This window comes from Spea bombifrons, chromosome 6, assembly GCF_027358695.1.
Source record: "Spea bombifrons isolate aSpeBom1 chromosome 6, aSpeBom1.2.pri, whole genome shotgun sequence".
Lineage (NCBI taxonomy): Eukaryota > Metazoa > Chordata > Amphibia > Anura > Pelobatidae > Spea > Spea bombifrons.
Genome location: NC_071092.1, coordinates 47,028,521 through 47,046,869, shown reverse-complemented (window position 1 = coordinate 47,046,869; position 18,349 = coordinate 47,028,521). Strand labels below are relative to the sequence as shown.

Here is an 18,349-nt window from a genome sequence, read left to right as displayed (position 1 = left end):
GCGTGAGGTTTCGCACATTTGGAGTAAAATGTAATTCTTTAAATACGTAAAGGGATTTAAGTACTGGAGGGAAGTTTATTTCCAAGGAGGAGAAAATAGACCAGAATCTAAAACTATAGCGTCAGAGGCTGCAATGGAATAGAAGGAATTATTAAGTTACTGAGAGAGTGGTGGATAAATGCAACAGCCTCCCAGTAGAAGTGGTAGAGGGAATAATAATAATAATACAGAGAGGGAATGAGGTAGGCATACGGCTCCTGAATCTAAGACGAGACCAGCGACTGATTAAGGTTTGAGTCGTTACTGCAGGAGAAACGGGCGACTAGACGGGGGCCGGATGGGGCCGATCTGCCGGCAGATTCTATTCTTATGTTATGTTTGAAAGCTGTGTTGTCCAAACAGTCTATAAAGCTGTAGGAACCAGTTGGAGGCGACGCTCTCTGCTGCTCGTCGCCCGTTGTCTGCATTGTGTTCTGACGCGGAATTCAGGGTCACGGCACAACTTTGCACGAAGAACCCATCGTCTAACACAACGCTTTCTCAATTAGTAGCTATTAAAATGCGCTGCACATAAACATCAGGGTTACTTTATTGGCCGTAAAACAAAGTTGCTCAGGGATGTCATGCGAGTCCCCAGAGGCGGCCGCCCCGACCGACCGCGCATTCATTGCATTCACTCGAGTTTATTCTGCAGAAGAAGGGAAAAGAAACAACGAAACGGGTGAAAGTTTGTGAGCAGATACTTGGCTCGGCGTATCCTGGGAAATCCGGAGGGGCCTCGCTTCGCTCCTCTTCCATGTTTATTGAGTAGAATCTGTCAACAGATCGGCCCCATCAGGCCCCCGTCTAGTCTGCCCGTTTCTCCTGCTGCAAAGACTCAAACCTTAATCAGTCGTTGGAGCCGTATGTCTATCCCATGCATGTTTAATACCCTCACTGTATTACCCTCTACCACTTCTGCTGGGAGGCTGTTCTACTTATCCACCACCCCCTCAGTAAAGTAGAACTTCCTTACATTGCAATTGTTGGAAACGTATGTATCTTTTTAGAACTAGAATGGAAGCTTTTGTTACAGGAACAGAAATCTTGGCAAGCGCTAGCTGAAAGCATCTTAATTGTTTCTCGTAAGCACATAAACTCGTACGCTTCTAGACTGCCCCTAACGGTCAAAGTATTTTTTTTTGTTTTCTTTCCTGTGAACCTTTCCTGTTTATGAAGGATTGTAATATAGAGCAGTCACTAGCGCGGAGCGTCTCCGCTCCCCAAAACAAACGTGTCGGGTCGGATCCAGACGCTCCGCTTCAGAACATTCAGTCCACCAAGGTGAGCGGCGCTCGACTTCCATGAAATGAAACCAATGAAAGCCCCTAAAGCGTGTCGGGCTCAGCGCCCTTTTCACCGATAATAAATATTTATATATATTATCGTTAGACAAGAATAGCTTTATTTTACGGAAATCGAGTGCCGCTCGCCTTTGTGGACTGAAGGATTGTAATATAGTCCGCGTTACTGGAAGATTTTGTATGTAATCTGGTAGTTTAAATAAATATATATATGAAACGAGCTGCGGAACTAACTATTTTGGGGGTAAAAAGTGCATTTGGAATGTCTTATAACCATGCGCGGAAAACTGATATTCTCCACCTAGGGGTTTATTTTTTTGTCCAGTGCTTAGAAGCTGTACAAGATGGGAAGTCAAATAAAAGTTGGATATTGGTTTTATTTTATTAAATGGTTTTTATTCACCGTATTCATGATCTGTATCTATTATTATTATTATTATTATTATTATTATTAACAGGATCTAGATGTCTAAGAAAAATTGCTGAAGATGGCTTTTTGTGCAAAAATGAGAAATCCCAAGAAGCTTGATGTGGATCCGAGCGCTGAGGAAGGGCTGAAGATTAATTTCTATTTAGCGGATAAAGCCCCGATCCGCTTTTTAGATGGCGAGTTTAGTGCCGAGGAGCTGTGCATCGAGTCCGCCTTGGCGTGCAGTAAGCGTCACTCTTTATGTTCGCAGATTAAATAAAAAGCTTTCGGCTGGTAATAGGATTCCAATTTAATGTACGCCTTCTGCTTATTATTACGTTTGCGTTAGGACGTTATTCCTTACATCTCACTACTGTGTTCCGTTTAATCGTTTACTGCGTTGCTTCCTATGTTCGTTGTGGTGAAGAGGTTGCTTCCCAAGTTACCTCTGAGTGGAGGCATTTGAAAAATAATATAAATTAAGGAAAATAAAAAGGTTTCTTTTAATACTATGAACTAATAAACCGCCATTTCCTTGTTTTTGAAAGAAAAGCAGATTTTGCCCATTAACATAACATCAAATGGATCAGAAATCCAGCGCAGACGGGGTTAATGTTGTAAATGATTATTGTAGCTGGAAACGGCTGATTTTTAATGGATTCTCTTCATAGGCCCTTTATCACTCCCATCACTCCTGGGTTCCAATGGCCCTTTATCACTCCCATCACTCCTGGGTTCCAATGGCCCTTTATCACTCCCATCACTCCTGGGTTCCAATGGCACGTTGTGTTTGCTGATCTAAGTGTAAAAGGTTAATCGATGGTTAGAAAACCCTTTTGCAATTATGTTATTTTTGAACAGTAGTGTATGTGCTAAGCCATGCTGCGGTTTATGGCTGCCTCCCGGCATAACATATATTGAAGGAACCCCGCTGCGTACGTGTGATTCTGCTGCCTGTCCCACTAGTTGCCAAACTTAACGATGAACCCAGCAGGGTTAGTCTGCGATATCAAACGGACGTCCCTCTAGCCCAGGCTTTCCATAGAAACTCCGCAGGGCAGCTGGGGATTTTAATTTGTGTTTGATTTATTTATTTATTTATGACGGACAACTCATGCTTTGTGTAACTTTTGATCTGTAGATATATCTCCTTTGTGCCACAACCTGTTTGCCCTGTACAACGAGAAGGAGAACGTCTGGTACGCCCCGAGTCACGTCTTCAAAGTAAATTCCAGCACGTCTCTGGAGCTGTATTACCGCGTGAGGTTTGTACGGGGTTTGTCTGCTCTTTAAGGATTGGGAGAGGGTTTGAGCGGGGCTGTCCTTTCCTGAATCCAAGTTACGTGATACGACGTTGGGTATGTCCCCTCTGCCCTATTGTACCTCCCTGCAGAACATGACGGCGCTATATACATATGTTTGCTATAGGATAGTCGTTCTGGGTATTTTTTTCCCAGGTTGGGCTAATCCCGCGTTTGTAATCGTTATATCGGGTTTGAAGCTACTGAAGATGGACTAAACTGTTAAGTAAAAGCACAGCGACAATTAGAGCGGAAACCGTTTAACGTGATGAGCAGACCCCTGGAAATCTCACGCGAACCAATGCTGATTGGCGAGGGGTATCTGCGCATGTATGAGCAAGAGATACATTCTGCACACGTGTTTTGCAATAACCTTGCCACCAAGGCTTACACTTAAATGTTAATCCCTGGATAAACACTGTCACTGTCTTAGTCCTGGGCATTTCAAAGAAGCAGTTATTTGCTCTTCCCATGGGGGGGGTGAGGCATTTATCAGGGTTATTAAACGTCTTGTGGCTTGTGGGGTAGGAGTATTCCAAGTATAAATAGTTTGTAACACCCGTACATTCTAAAGTATCGGTGAAGCAAGCGCTGCTATGGTGGAGCCCTTTCATCACGTGAACAAGTGTTTTACTCAGAAACGCTGCTCTTGATATATTAATACATATTATAAAAAAAAAGAGCTTGTTAATATTTTATTTTTCAAATTTTGGGAGGGCTACTGAGCGTGTGCAGGAAGTGTACATAGGAATGCTTCCTGGTTTCAGTAGCGGCAGCTGGGGGGAGGAGTTAATGGGGGAGGAGTTACATGAGCCCGAAGTCTAACATTCTAACTCCAATAAACAATGCATGTTCCTTGTCTGTAAATTTCTTACTTGCATATTTAAATTAAAATTAGTTTAAAAAAAAAAGTGTGAATAAAGCAGGTTGGATTGGGAAGTCGCTACAGAGAATCAAAACAAAGTGCTGTAGATTTGGCAAATGTTTCTGTGTTCTGAGTTTGCATGTTGTGTTTTAGTCGCACATAAGAGTCTTGCTTGTAAACAATTTTTACGCAAACACTACTGTTCAAAAGTTTGGGGTCACTTAGAAATGTTCTTGGTTTTGAAAGAAAAGCACATTCTGTCCATTAAAATAACATGAAATGGATCAAAAATCCAGCACAGACAGGGTTAATGTTGGAGATGACTATTGTAGCTGATTTTTAATAGGATTTCTTCATAGGTGTACAGAGGCCCTTTATCACTCCCATCACTCCTGTGTTCCAATGGCCCTTTATCACTCCCACCACTCCCTTGTCCCAATGGCCCTTTATCACTCCCATCACTCCCTTGTCCCAATGGCCCTTTATCACTCCCATCACTCCTGTGTCCCAATGGCCCTTTATCACTCCCATCACTCCTGTGTCCCAATGGCCCTTTATCACTCCCATCACTCCTGTGTTCCAATGGCCCTTTATCACTCCCATCACTCCTGTGTCCCAATGGCCCTTTATCACTCCCATCACTCCTGTGTTCCAATGGCCCTTTATCACTCCCATCACTCCTGTGTCCCAATGGCATGTCGCGTTTGCTGATCCAAATTTGAGTTTGAAAGGCTAATTGATGGTTAAAAAACCCTTTTATGTTACAGACAGAAATTTCCTTGTTTTCCACAAAAACAGCTCAGTGACCCCAAGCTTTTGAATGGCTGTGTGTGTTTATGTAAATATCTGTGTATCTATATGTATTTATTGGTTGCAGCAGAATTCCAATCCATTCTACAGTAAACACTGATTCATTTTTTTTCTTTATTTTTTTTTGTAAAGATTCCTCTTTACGAATTGGCACGGGACAAATGAAAACGAGCAACCTATATTCCGGTATTACCCAAAAAAACAAAGGGATGATTGCGATAAGAAAACCACCCAGGATGGCGCGCCGCTCCTTGACGGAAGTTCGCTGGACTATCTGTTTGCGCAGGTACAGCCCAAAGGACACCGGCACCGCTGTTCTCTCTTTTTATATCAGAAATAGATTTCAGAGTCATTTCCAGAAAACTAAATATTTTCAAACCCACTGGTTGGCTAAAAAAGCACAAAGTAAATGTATATATGCCAACGATTGTCATGGCAACCGCTACCTTTTTAGGCGTTTCCTGTGAATTCGATTTTTCCCTCAATGTTTCTCCTCTTTTAATTGGCATCTAATTATTCTTGTTAATAATATTTATATATGTAGTAGTAATAATTGTAACAATATTTTTATTAATGTAGTTATGAATATCGCTACCTATTTGACGTACCTAATATTTGCAGGATATGTTTTGGTTGTAAGGAAATGTTCCTAAATTGCGTGTGATTTCATGTAGGGTCAGTACGAGCTGGTGAAATGTTTAGCACCCGTCCGAGAGCCAAAGAACGATCAAGAGGTTCATGAAATCGAGAACGAATGCCTGGGAATGGCCGTTCTGGCGATATCGCATTTAGCCATCAAACGGAAAATGCAGCTTCCGGAACTTCCCAAGGACATCAGGTCAGTGGCGGCCGCAATGAAATCCACCTAAGAACTACTCGGGTTATGCGTGTTAATATTTATGGAAATGCTAATGAAGTCCGTTCCTCCATAGACTTCCATAGACAGAGAGTCCAGCTGGTGATTAAGACTGAGCCATTCTATTGTTCCCCACAGGCAGTATGATAAGGAGTCGGGGGGTTTATTAGATCGGGGATCAGATAACAGAGCGAGAATCATACAAACGGCTGATATGCAGCCGCCTGAAAACATTATATTATGGGACAAAAACTAACACTAAAAAAGCTCAATATATTAATTAATTAAAATATATTTTTAATCTATTAGTTAAAGAAAAATACAGCAAGTTCTTTCTCCCTTTAATGGTAGTTGCTGCTCTTTTCTCTTGCAGTTACAAAAGGTATATTCCGGAAACATTAAATAAAACCATCAAACAGAGGAATTTTTTAACCCGGATTCGAATAAATAACGTTTTCAAAAACTTTCTGAAAGAATTCAACAACAAGACCATCTGCGACAGTTCTGTCTCGCCGCACGACCTGAAGGTCAAGTACCTTTCCACGCTGGAGACGCTAACGAAAAACTACGGAGCAGAGATCTTTGAGACCAAATCCCTCAAGGTTTCTTCAGAAAAAGAGCAGAACGGCAGCGCCGGGGCCGGCGAGGAGATCCTGCCGCTGTTTGAGGTCATGGTGACCGGAAACTCCGGCATACAGTGGAGGAAGAAACCCACTGTGAGTTGTCGTTTATAGGAACGGTTCGGCTCGGATCCCGGTGTAAACTGAGTGTTTAGATGAATCGTGTTTCATAGAAATAACTCGACGGCTTCTTTTTTTTTTGTTTTTTTTTTCTTGGTTGCCGGCGTCTGGATCCCTTTTTGTCTCTCGTGCTGCTGGGAAAAGTATTTTCCAGCAACGTTTCTCTAAACATTTGTAATCCTGTTATTTTATACATTGTGCACGCGAGTCCCTCCTGCCTGCTATCTGTCCAAAAACAGCTGTACCGGAATAGCAGTGATTCTAGCAAACGACGCTCTGCTTCGTGTGCTGTCTCAAATATGTATATAAGATAGAGATCCGTATGGATACATAAATACCCGTATGGATACATAAGTCTCTATAAGAAAAGGAAGGGAGCACTCACAGAACTTTTTTTTTTAAAACCTCAAAGACCAGGGACGGGAGAGAGACATTTAAATGCATAAATGGGATTTAACAAGGTAAAGGAGGGAAGTTTATCCCGAAGGAGGTAAAATGTTAGAACAAGAGACCAGAATCTAACACTAGAGGGTCAGAGGCTTAGATGAAATGGAAGGAGGTTTTACTTTACTGAGAGGGTTATGGATTCATGGAACAGCCTCCCAGCAGAAGTGGTAGAGGGTATTAAACATGCATCCGATGGACATACGGAGAGAGTGGTGGATAAGTGCAACAGCCTCCCAGTAGAAGTGGTAGAGATAATCGTGATAATAATACAGAGAGGGAATGAGGTAGGCATACGGCTCCTGAATCTAAGACGAGACCAACGACTGATTAAGGTTGGAGTCTTTACAGCGGGAGAAATGGGCGACTAGACGGGGCTGACGGGGGGGCCGATGTGCCGGAAGATTCTATGTTCCTGTTGTTTGGCCTACTAACGGATGCCACCTGCAGTCAGAGTAGTCAAGGCCAGGAATGTTAGCCCAGGTGTCAGTATTGCATTTCTGGCCGATACATCCATGCTATACATACATCTATATGATTTAAATGTAAAGAGAGCTAATGTGATGGGTAACCAGCTGCAGGTTTTAAAACACTTTTTTTTTTTTTTTTTTTTTTTTTTTTTTAGTGCCTTCAAGTGGAAAGAGAGAGGAAATTAAAAAGGAAGAAAGGAGAAAATAAAAACAGAAGGCAGGATGGAAAATTGAAAAAGGACGAGTGGAACAGCTTCTCCTACTTTCCCGAAATAACGCACGTGGTTATCAAGGAAGACACCGTTGTCATTAACAGCCAGGACAACAACATCATGGTAACGTATTTACCCGAGCGGGCCGAGAGTTCCGCGCGTGTGTATGTTACACGGATGTAGAGAGACGTGACACACGGTTTGTCTGTTTTGTCGCAGGAGCTGAAGCTCTCCTCCGCCGAGCAGGCTCTGTCCTTCGCCGCTTTGGTAGACGGATACTTCCGGCTCACGGCGGACGCCCATCACTACCTGTGCAACGACGTTGCCCCACCGATGATCGTACACAACATAAAGAACGGGTGCCATGGGCCCATATGGTGAGTCTGGGGGTAAAACGGAGCACCTTGGTGACCAATGTACATCGCAGATTGTAACCCTGAACCGTTAGAATGTTTCGTGACATGTTATATAAATATACACACGTATCATCTATTTATCTTCTAATTAATGTACTGCTTTTTTATCGGATAGTCCAACTTTGTAGAACTATTTCTTAGCGTAGACGCTGCACCGATTTACTGCAGGTTTCTGCTGCGTGGATTCCGCGTACGGTTACTTTTTATCAATTTTATTGCCGCTTTCAGCACAGAGTATGCCGTGAGTAAGATACGGCAGGAAGGGAATGAAGAGGGGATGTTTGTGCTGCGATGGAGCTGCACTGACTTCAACCATATCCTCATGACCGTCGCCTGCTCCAAAACACAACAGGTAATTTCCGCAAACTTTCTGTGAGACCGGCTGGAAATCTAGAGTCTGCCGGCAGATAGGCCCCATTCGGCCCCCGTCTAGTCGCCCGTTTCTCCTGCTGTAAAGACTCAATCCTTAATCAGTCTTTGGTCTCGTCTTAGATTCAGGAGCCGTATGTCTATCCCGTGCATGTTTAATACCCTCGCTGTATTGCCCTCTGCCACCTCTGCTGGGAGGCTGCTCCACTTATCCATCACTCTGTCTCTTTTTTTTGTACCCTAAATTAAAAGCCGTTTTCGTTAAAGCCGCTTTTTCTTATTATTGCTTCCAACCAGCTGGATCCCAGAAGTTTGAAACAATACAAAAACTTTCCGATAGAGGTGAAGGGTGGCGAGTACTGCTTACTGGGGTTAGAGCAGACCTTCGCCTCTCTGAAAGATCTGCTGAAACATCTCAAAGGACAGGTTCTTAAGACGGACGACGTCAGTTTCACGTTGAAGAGGTGTTGCCCGCCGAAACCAAGAGGTAAGAGAAGCTGCAGCTGCCCTCCTTCTCTGTGGTCCGCTGATTCTTGCCAACGATTGGCTGCTTAAAGCAACCAATCTGTGGCAGGAAAGCACTCCCGTTCAAGTCAATAGGAGCGCTTTCCCTGCATGTATGCGGGGGTCTTAATTGACCCTCAATCACAGCATTTGACGAACTGGAGGAGAGTATGTCGCATGCAGGTAGATGTGTCCGGGTGGAAGATAGCTGTGGTGTGGGTAAGGGGCAAATGCATATGGGGAGGGCAGATTGTGCGGAACGCCCCCCCCATGCGTTTGCAAGGGGGGGCATCACAGAAATACACAGAGACCCCTTGGCTGTCGGCTTTAAGATGCGTACCGTGTCAAATTATCATAAACGGGAACAAAGACCAATTGTCTTTTATGAAAAACCGGCCGAAGTCTGTTTGCTCATCTCCATGGCGACTGGCGAAAGCATAATTAGAAAAGATTCCTACTCCCAAAATAGCCCTGGCGTCCGTCCCGGGGATCTGCGCTCAGCGGGTCACCCTCCGCGTACGATTTATTCAGCACGTATTACGCGAAACGCTGAAAGACTCGCATGACTCATTAAAAATATATTCAATAATATTTACACAGCGCCGACGGGGCGCGACTCGCTCTGTTATCATACAGCTTACTCCCGATCGTCCATTAAACGGCCTCCACGCGGTTATTCTAAAGGTCATGATGGTTTATTATTATTAATAATAATAATAATTTCTATAGCACCCACGATTCCATGACAGAACTAGAACCGGCTGAGAGATCGATAAGTAAGGAAAAGACAACAAGAGCTTACAATCTAAAGGGAATGGGGTGAGGAGAAACAGAAGGTTTGCAGAAGTTGAAAGATAGAAGCAGTGTTGTACATTTGGAAACATTCTGTTGGTTGCTATGGTGATTGGCTCATTTTCATCACTTTGCACCAGAATTGCTCTCTATTCAACTCCCCCCATAAAAGCCCCCTGGTATGCGCTTAAAATTAATAGCAGGTGTAAGTTGTCTGTGTTTGCAGAACACATCGAAAAAAGAGAAGGCTCCCAAAGTCACAAAATGTTAGAATCCGGGGTCCTGCTTTATGGCGCCTCCTAAAGCAAAAGAAAACCTTAATCAGTCGTTGGTCTCGTCTTAGATTCAGGAGCCGTATGTCTATCCCATACATGTTTAATACCCTCACTGTATTACCCTCTACCACTTCTGCTGGAAACTGTTCCACGTATCCACCACCCTCTCAGTAACTAGTAATTGAGCAGTCCCGTTGCTCTGGAGGTTTATTTTTTCTCCTCTATAAAAGATGATTTATTTTTAGGTTTGACACAATCCACTTCCTTGTGGATTTTTGTTTAATATTTGAATAGAATTTCTTTATGATATAAAAAGTTGCATTTTATGAATGGTTTATGTCATGGAAGATGATTGGTGGAGGGGATCCTTTTCAGGCCCCATCTAGCAATCTTGTGTGAAAATGCATGTCTCTCGCTGCCGGGGCAGTAAGCAGCGAAGCATTTACCCCTAGCCGCCCTCGTCGGGGTCTACACATCCTCCATGGTGTAATTGGACCGGGTGATCAAAGACCGGCTCGTTGAGCGCCGGGTTACCCAAGAGGGTGATCTATCCCCCCAGCCGACACCTGAACCTGAATACATCACTGGCAGCAAGCCGATTGGCTGAGAGATAATCCTCTCTAACGGAATGTCAGCTTCTCTGCGTCTTCTAGAGAGTCCAAAATATGTTTTTAAAACATCCCGTTGGATCGCGAGTTTGCTGCGTCCGGCAGATTCTATCCGTTTTTGGTGCGTAATGCATTTTTTTTTTTTTGTTTTTTTTTGTTCTTTTCTTTTAGAAATCTCAAACCTATTGGTTGCAACAAAAAAGGCGATGGACTGGAAACCGGTTTACCACCTGAGTCAGCTGAGCTTCCACCGAATACTCAAAGAGGAAATCTTACAGGCGAGTGGCGTTTCTCACATGACGCGGAGCGTCGGTGACATCTGACGTCACGGAGCCGCCAGAGCATTTATTGTTTCTATGATATATTTACGGGATCCCGGCACGGGCCGTGGAATTTATAACCTTCATATCCAAACACTTTCTCTGTGTCAATCAGCCTGTTTAGTGGACCCTTCCGTGTTAGGCTGCTGTCTGTATGTTGTGTGCTCCGTGGACTCTCCCGTGTTGGGCTGTTGTCTGTATGTTTTGTGCTCCATGGTCTCTCCCGTGTTGGGCCGCTGTCTGTATGTTGTGTGCTCCGTGGTCTCTCCTGTGTTGGCCCGTTGTATGTATGTTCTGTGCTCCGTGGTCTCTCCCGTGTTGGCCCGTTGTATGTATGCATGTATGTATGTATGTATGTATGTTGTGTGCGTCTCACACCTCTCTCTATGTCATGTAGCTGGATCATATGGGAAGAGGAACGAGGACCCAGATCTACGCCGGGAAACTTAACTACAAAGATGATAACGACACGGAGAGCTCGTTGTCCGAAAAGGAGATTAAAGTCGTCCTGAAAGTCCTGGACCCGAGCCACAGGGACATTTCTTTGGTCAGTACGCCACGTCAAAACTTTAACCCCTTCTGTACTGCCTTTATTACAAAAATCTATTATTTCCCCCCCATTCGGCCCCCGTCTAGTCGCCGATTTTTCCTGCTGTAAAGACTCAAACCTTAATCAGTCGTTGACCTTGTCTTAGATTCTGGAGCCGTATGTCTATCCCATGCATGTTTAATCCCCTCACTGTATTACCATCTACCACCTCTACTGGGAGGCTCTTCCATTTATCCACCACCCTCTTGATAAAGTAAAACTATGTATCAAACTACACAATGTATCGGAATGCGGCCAACATAATGCCAACAATAAAAAAGGTTTTATCAGTTTTATTTTATTCGTCTGACGTTTTGCTTGTTTGATCCCTCTCTGCCCGCAGGCTTTTTTTGAGACTGCAAGTATGATGCGTCAGGTTTCACACAAGCACATCGTGCTGCTCCACGGAGTCTGCGTGCGAGACGTGGAGAGTGAGTATCAACCTAGAGTCGGATATTTTTCATAATGCATTCGTAGTTAGGACTGGTTGGATTAAAGGCGCTGTTCCACTTAGGCATCCCCCCCCAGTTTTTCTAAATACTCTGCCAAATCCTGACATCACAGAAGGGGTCTAGGGGTGGGTTTAGGAGGAAAGAATTACAGGACTCTATTGCTAAGCAGCTATAGTATCTCATTGAGGAAGAAAAATAGCAGATGGGTTTCTTTTACTTTATATTTTATCGGCCAACTCAAAGTCTTAGTTTTGCCTGATTTGGCACAGGATACCCATCTTGGTCCTCCTGGACATTTTGACCGCAATGTCGCGCCTGCCTGTGATGTCTTTTTAAAATCTATGGTTTTGCGCAGCTGATGATGAATTACAACTCCTCTTCTTCCAGATATCATGGTCGAGGAATACGTCGACTTCGGTCCTCTCGATCTGTTCATGCATCGGAAGAGCGAAGCGCTGACAACGCCTTGGAAGTTCCAAGTCGCAAAACAGCTTGCGAGCGCCTTAAGTTACCTGGTGAGCGACAGACGGGGGGATCTCAATGCGCCTTCACCAAAGGGAAAACAAAATATCATCGTTCAAACATTTGGGGTCGCTAACGAGGAAATTTCTGGCTGTAACATAATTGGAAAAGGGTTTGTGACGATTAACTAGCCTTTTAACCTTAAACTTGGATCAGCGCACACAACTTACCATTGGAACACAGGAGTGATGGGAGTGATAAAGGGCCACTGAGACACAGGTGTGATGGGAGTGATAAAGGGCCATTGGAACACAGGAGTGATGGGAGTGATAAAGGGCCACTGAGACACAGGTGTGATGGGAGTGATAAAGGGCCACTGAGACACAGGTGTGATGGGAGTGATAAAGGAGTGATGGGAGTGATAAAGGGCCATTGGAACACGGGAGTGATAAAGGGCCATTGGAACACAGGAGTGATAGGAGTGATAAAGGAGTGATGGGAGTGATAAAGGAGTGATGGGAGTGATAAAGGGCCTCTGTAGGAAGATTCCATGAAGAGATTCCATAAAAAATCAGCTGTTTCCAGCCACAATAGTCATTAACATTAACGGTGTGCGTATGTGTTTAATATGTAACATATAATATCGCTGGATACACGGCATGGAGAGGCGGTCGGGATAATTGACGTGGCAGACTCCCTAATTCTCTCTTTAATTACAGGGGAATACAGGTTGTGGTTATGAACGCGTTTAATGTTTAAGCGCCACATCCTTCTACATATATAATGGGAGGCAAGCCGCTCTCCAGCGGGGGATCAATACCACTACTCATTTTCTTTGTGTGATACGGCTGTTCCGGGGCTCATAATGCTTTTCTGCCGTACAAGTCAACTTAATTACGGATATGCGGTGACCTCAATTAGTAGCAAGTCGTTAGCGATTAATTTGTATAATCTCTCAGATTCCCCTGTTACTGTTTAAAAATAAACCCGGGTTCTTTTTAAAATACAACCATATTCCATATTCACGAACGTGTGTAGCCCGTGAGAGCGCTTCAAGCTGGTCTATAAGTAGAACAGCCTCCCAGCAGAGGTGGTAGAGGGTAATACAGTGAGGGTATTAAACATGCATGGGATAGACATACGGCTCCTGAATCTAAGACGAGACCAACGACTGATTAAGGTTTGAGTCTTTACAGCAGGAAAAAAACGGGCCGATCTGGCGACTTCGTCTGGGCTTCTATGTAATATGTAAAGTTTTGTTTGCACGTTAGAAATGTTATAATTTTTGGAAGAGACATTTAAACTGTTTATTGTGGATACATTATGCAAATAACATAGTGTTACATATTATCCGATGTCTATATAATACATTTGTGCTGTTTTTTTCTTTTGTAAAAATAGATATTTGAGATGAGAGACCCTCATCAAACAACTGAGTGTCTTGTTTCTCACACACACACACACACACACACACACACACACACACACACACACACACACACACACACACACACACACACACACACTGTTGCCCTGGTGTAAAAAAAAAAAAAAAAAAAAAGTTTTTTTAATTTTCTCAACTGCCTTGGTTTAAATGTTTCTTCTCTTTTTATTTTTTTCCCCCTCAACTCAGGAAGATAAAGATTTAGTTCACGGGAACGTGCGCACCAAGAACATTTTGCTGGCCAGAGAGGGAATCGCTAGCGATTGCGGCCCGTTCATTAAGCTCAGTGACCCTGGGATCCCGGTTACGGTGCTTAGCAGACAAGGTAAGGCAGATATTCCGTTTTGGTTTTTTTTTTTGGTAAATATTGCTGAATCCATACACATTTTATTTCCTGTAAGTTTATAATTTTATAAACTGAAATGTTGTCCATGTTGCATCTCTTTTGCTGTATATTTTCTACTGATGGGGTCCTATATATTGTATGTACAAGTTCAAAAGTTTGGGGTCACAAACAAAGTTCCTTGGTTTTGAAAGAAAAGCACATTTTGTCCATGAACATGAAATAATGTTGTAAATCACTGATTTTTAATGGAATCTCTTCATAGTCATGCAGAGGCCCTTTATCACTCCTGTGTTCCAATGGCCCTTTATCACTTCCATCACTCCTGTGTTCCAATGGCCCTTTATCACTCCCATCACTCCTGTGTTCCAATGGCCCTTTATCACTCCCATCACTCCTGTGTTCCAATGGCCCTTTATCACTCCCATCACTCCTGTGTTCCAATGGCCCTTTGTCACTCCCATCACTCCTGGGTTCCAATGGCCCTTTATCACTCCCATCACTCCTGTGTTCCAATGGCCCTTTATCACTCGCATCACTCCTGTGCTCCAATGGCACGTTGTGTTCTCTGATCCAAGTTTAAGTTTAAAAGGCTAATTGATTGTTAGAAAACCCTTTGTGCAATTAGGTTACAGCCAGAAATCTCCTTGTTTTCCACAAACACAACTCAGTGACCCCAAACTTTTCAGCAGTCGTGTGTAGTCAGTATAGAGCCATAATAGTAATTTCTAGCAACATAACAACCAAGAAAAATGATTATTTAAAGGTCTGTTATCCCACGCCTTTTATAATGTCAAGCCTCATACAAATTAACTGTTATTTGGGGTAGAAATTTATTTCCGTGGGGCTGCGGAGTGCGGGATAAAATATCAGCAATTTGGTTCTGTGAGGACGGGCAACGCGGGCTCCGTACAGCGAGTTTAGAAAGTGGGGCTTTTGTTTGATATAACAGCAGTCATTTAATATGTAAGCGTGAGAGCCGGATCCTCTTCCGCCCGGACCTCGGTGCATCGGGTCGTCTTAGTCTGTCGGTTCTAGTTTTGTCAGATGAACGAAAGGACTATAAGAAGCGTAGCAGGAATTCTTGGCGCTATATAAATAAAAGATAATAATTTGGGGGGGAAATTAGGAAATCCAATAACAAATTTCCCCAAACTCTCTAATACGTTCGCAGCGGAATAAATTCTGCCGGAGGAATAGAAGTAATAGATGCAAAAAAGAAATAATATATATCTATTATGTGTGCATTAATATAATTTTGTTTCATATATTGCGCCATCATATTCCGCAGCGCTGTACAATTAATCTTTTATGTGATAACAAGAGCGGATTAATAGCATTAAGATATAACTTAAGGATAGCCTTCAACAATATATTTCAACCCTCCGGCCAGGCCCTGAAACACACATACTTGTTACTTCTAAAAGATAAGCTTACCGAGTCCTGCACCAGTCGTGAGAAGTTAAATATTCAGAAATCTAAATAAGAAACGTCTTCCGTCTTCGTAGCGCGTGTGAAAATAATACAGTTTGGAGATTAGCCGGAATAATAGGGGCAATTTATTTAATGGATTCAAATCACGGAGAGAAATGCGCCCCCAGCCGAGAACCGAATCCTCCAATAACTATTTTTGTTTCTTTTAATGTTATTTTGTAGAACGCGTCGAACGAATCCCCTGGATCGCCCCGGAGTGCGTCGAGGACTACAAAGTTTTAAATGTTGCGGCTGATAAATGGAGCTTCGGCACCACGTTGTGGGAAATCTGCTTTAACGGAGAAGTTCCACTGAAAGACCGGACCCTCGCAGAGGTATTATACTCCAGCGCTGATAAAATAACACTGTTGCCCCGTCCCGTCTGCCTGCCCCCTGTGTAATCCCGCGGAGCGTATCCGGCTATTAACGGCGTCCCGCGTTAATTATGTTCCGCAGAAAGAGCGGTTTTACGAAGGCTGTTTCCTGCTTAAAGCGCCGTCCTGCAAGGAGCTGGCGGATCTCATCAACCAGTGCATGAACTACGACTCCAACCGAAGACCCTTCTTCAGAGCCATCATGAGAGAGATCAACAAACTAGAAGAGCAGAGTGAGGAAGCGCATTTTCCTTGTTTTTATGATCTGCTTCAAAAACGTCCATTTCGTCCTCCCCGTCCAGGGACCCCCCATCTGCCGCTGAGCTGCGACTCTTATCATTCCCAGCTAGTATTCAAAGTGTGTCTGAGAGTGATTGGAGTGGAGGTCGGTGGTCTTTTGGCACGGAGACATTGCATTCATTGATATAGTGCCGCCATATTCCGTAGTGTTACAATAGGAGGAAGGTGAAAATGAACGATAACGTTACCGTGATACGATCTGACAAGACGATTAACATGCGTTAAGACAGACTGGAGAAGAGCTTACAATCTATTAGACTAGTATCGCGTATATCCCCATATACCTGTAGCATCCAGGTTGGACGGCTGAGCTTTATAGGAAGTGAAATCTCAAGTTTAACATTTCAAGCTCTGAACAGACTGCATCGTAGGCTATTTTTTTTTTTTTTTTTAGCTCGAAAAATATATTTAAAAAAAAAATCAAGAATAATTTAAAAGCAAAATAATAATAATTCTGCTGAATTTCTCCCATTCTTATCAGATCCCGAAATTGTCTCGGAAATAATACCGTATTCCGAAGTCGATCCAACCTTGTTTGAAAAAAGATTCCTGAAGCGAGTCCGGGATTTGGGAGAGGTAAGACGTCCAGCGCATGCGGAATGTGATTGCTCTGGCTCAGGAAGGGTTAAACTTCCCTCCGTTAGAAAATCCCGCAGACTTTGACGATGCGTTTCTTTAGGGTCACTTCGGGAAAGTCGAGTTGTGCCGCTATGACCCAGAAGGCGATAACACGGGCGATCTGGTGGCCGTGAAATCCCTGAAACCGGGCTCTGGGGGCAATCACATCGCGGATCTGAAGAAGGAGATCGAAATCCTGAGAAATCTTTACCATGAAAACATCGTGAAATACAAAGGAATCTGCGACGACGACGGTACGTGCCGTTTATTCACTAAAACCTGTGTTTTTTTTAAGTGAATTAAAAAATAATGTTTAAGGTGGGAAACGTTTTTGGGGGGGGGCAGGGTTTTAAACCAAAGTGATCAATTGTGGGTTGGCCATGGCCATATGCACCAGCATTTCAGATGCCCTGATGGGGGGTAAAGGCGTTCGTAGGAAGGGAGCGGATGGATCGTGACCGTCCACCCACCTTATACACAGAGCCTCCTCGCTGAGCCTCGGTTCAAAGTGCCGCGAGGTGGCCACGTATGAGCTTTAATGAAAGATAGCCCATATGATCCCCACTGCCCCTGAAACCGGGATAGTTGGTAAGTATGCAATGCTTTCAGAGGAACGTTTTTGCCAAAAACTAAGGAAGGAGGCCGCGGGACGAATATTTTCCGGAGGGTTCTTTGTGGCGAGAGAGCGAAGGAGAGAATTCACCAGCGTCGGCTCGTGGAAACCCTCTCTGCGGTCGCTGGACGCTCCTATTAAACGGCTCTTTAATTCTTCTTCCTATAGGAGGCAGCGACATTAAGTTAATCATGGAATATCTTCCCTCCGGAAGTCTCAAGGAATATCTTCCCAGAAACGTGAACAAAATCAACCTTAAACAGCAGCTGAAATACGCAGTTCAAATCTCCAAGGTAAATTCAGACATATTGGGTGGTATCAACACCTAAAAGGGCAAAAAGGGAGCAGTTACCATGGAGACCAGCTGATGTGTTTGTAAAGACTGCAAATTGTAATTATTAGTTAATATTTACTTCTTTGTTAAAGTGGGGGGAGGGGAGAGAACGTCATTAGGCGACGCTGGTTCTGCCACAAGCTGCCACTGATCTCGGCCTCCCCAAGAAAAACTTTTAAGCTCGATATTTCCAAAAAAGGTCACAGACTGTAGGAAGTTTTAATAAAGCGGTCTAGTTACGACAAAAGCTTTGAAAGTGACGGTTCCCCTTTTATGACGGCGACGTCTCTCCTCTTCCACTTCCCTAAAATGGTTCTACACACAGGAGCGGTGAGCGGGCGGCTCTTCTACGGCTGACTTTAAAAATATATGTATTTATTTTATTTGTATTTATTTTTTAGGGAATGGATTATTTGGGGTCGTGTCAGTACGTCCACCGAGACTTGGCAGCTAGAAATGTTCTGGTGGAAAATGAGCATAGAGTGAAAATTGGAGATTTCGGCTTGACCAAGACTATCGAAACCGATAAGGAGTATTACACGGTCAAAGATGATCTGGATAGTCCTGTTTTTTGGTAATGATCTGGATTATGGGGCTTAAATACACCCCCTTC

The 18,349-nt window shown here is 43.7% G+C and overlaps 1 protein-coding gene across 2 annotated transcripts in view; it reads left to right on the top strand.

Annotated features, from left to right (window-relative positions):
• The window catches only part of JAK1 (Janus kinase 1), a 37,420-nt gene that overhangs the window by 16,798 nt on the left and 2,273 nt on the right, over positions 1 to 18,349 (top strand). For both annotated transcript variants that reach the window (XM_053470015.1, XM_053470016.1), the window contains 20 exons: positions 1,802 to 1,997; positions 2,894 to 3,017; positions 4,861 to 5,014; positions 5,403 to 5,566; positions 5,958 to 6,300; positions 7,394 to 7,573; positions 7,670 to 7,827; positions 8,095 to 8,218; positions 8,533 to 8,722; positions 10,586 to 10,692; positions 11,132 to 11,281; positions 11,667 to 11,754; positions 12,163 to 12,290; positions 13,871 to 14,006; positions 15,681 to 15,832; positions 15,954 to 16,104; positions 16,653 to 16,747; positions 16,851 to 17,043; positions 17,571 to 17,695; positions 18,138 to 18,310. In XM_053470015.1, the coding sequence (XP_053325990.1) occupies positions 1,832 to 1,997; positions 2,894 to 3,017; positions 4,861 to 5,014; positions 5,403 to 5,566; positions 5,958 to 6,300; positions 7,394 to 7,573; positions 7,670 to 7,827; positions 8,095 to 8,218; positions 8,533 to 8,722; positions 10,586 to 10,692; positions 11,132 to 11,281; positions 11,667 to 11,754; positions 12,163 to 12,290; positions 13,871 to 14,006; positions 15,681 to 15,832; positions 15,954 to 16,104; positions 16,653 to 16,747; positions 16,851 to 17,043; positions 17,571 to 17,695; positions 18,138 to 18,310 (3,101 nt within the window). In that variant the 5' untranslated portion in view covers positions 1,802 to 1,831. The remainder of the gene's footprint in view (positions 1 to 1,801; positions 1,998 to 2,893; positions 3,018 to 4,860; positions 5,015 to 5,402; positions 5,567 to 5,957; positions 6,301 to 7,393; positions 7,574 to 7,669; positions 7,828 to 8,094; positions 8,219 to 8,532; positions 8,723 to 10,585; positions 10,693 to 11,131; positions 11,282 to 11,666; positions 11,755 to 12,162; positions 12,291 to 13,870; positions 14,007 to 15,680; positions 15,833 to 15,953; positions 16,105 to 16,652; positions 16,748 to 16,850; positions 17,044 to 17,570; positions 17,696 to 18,137; positions 18,311 to 18,349) is intronic.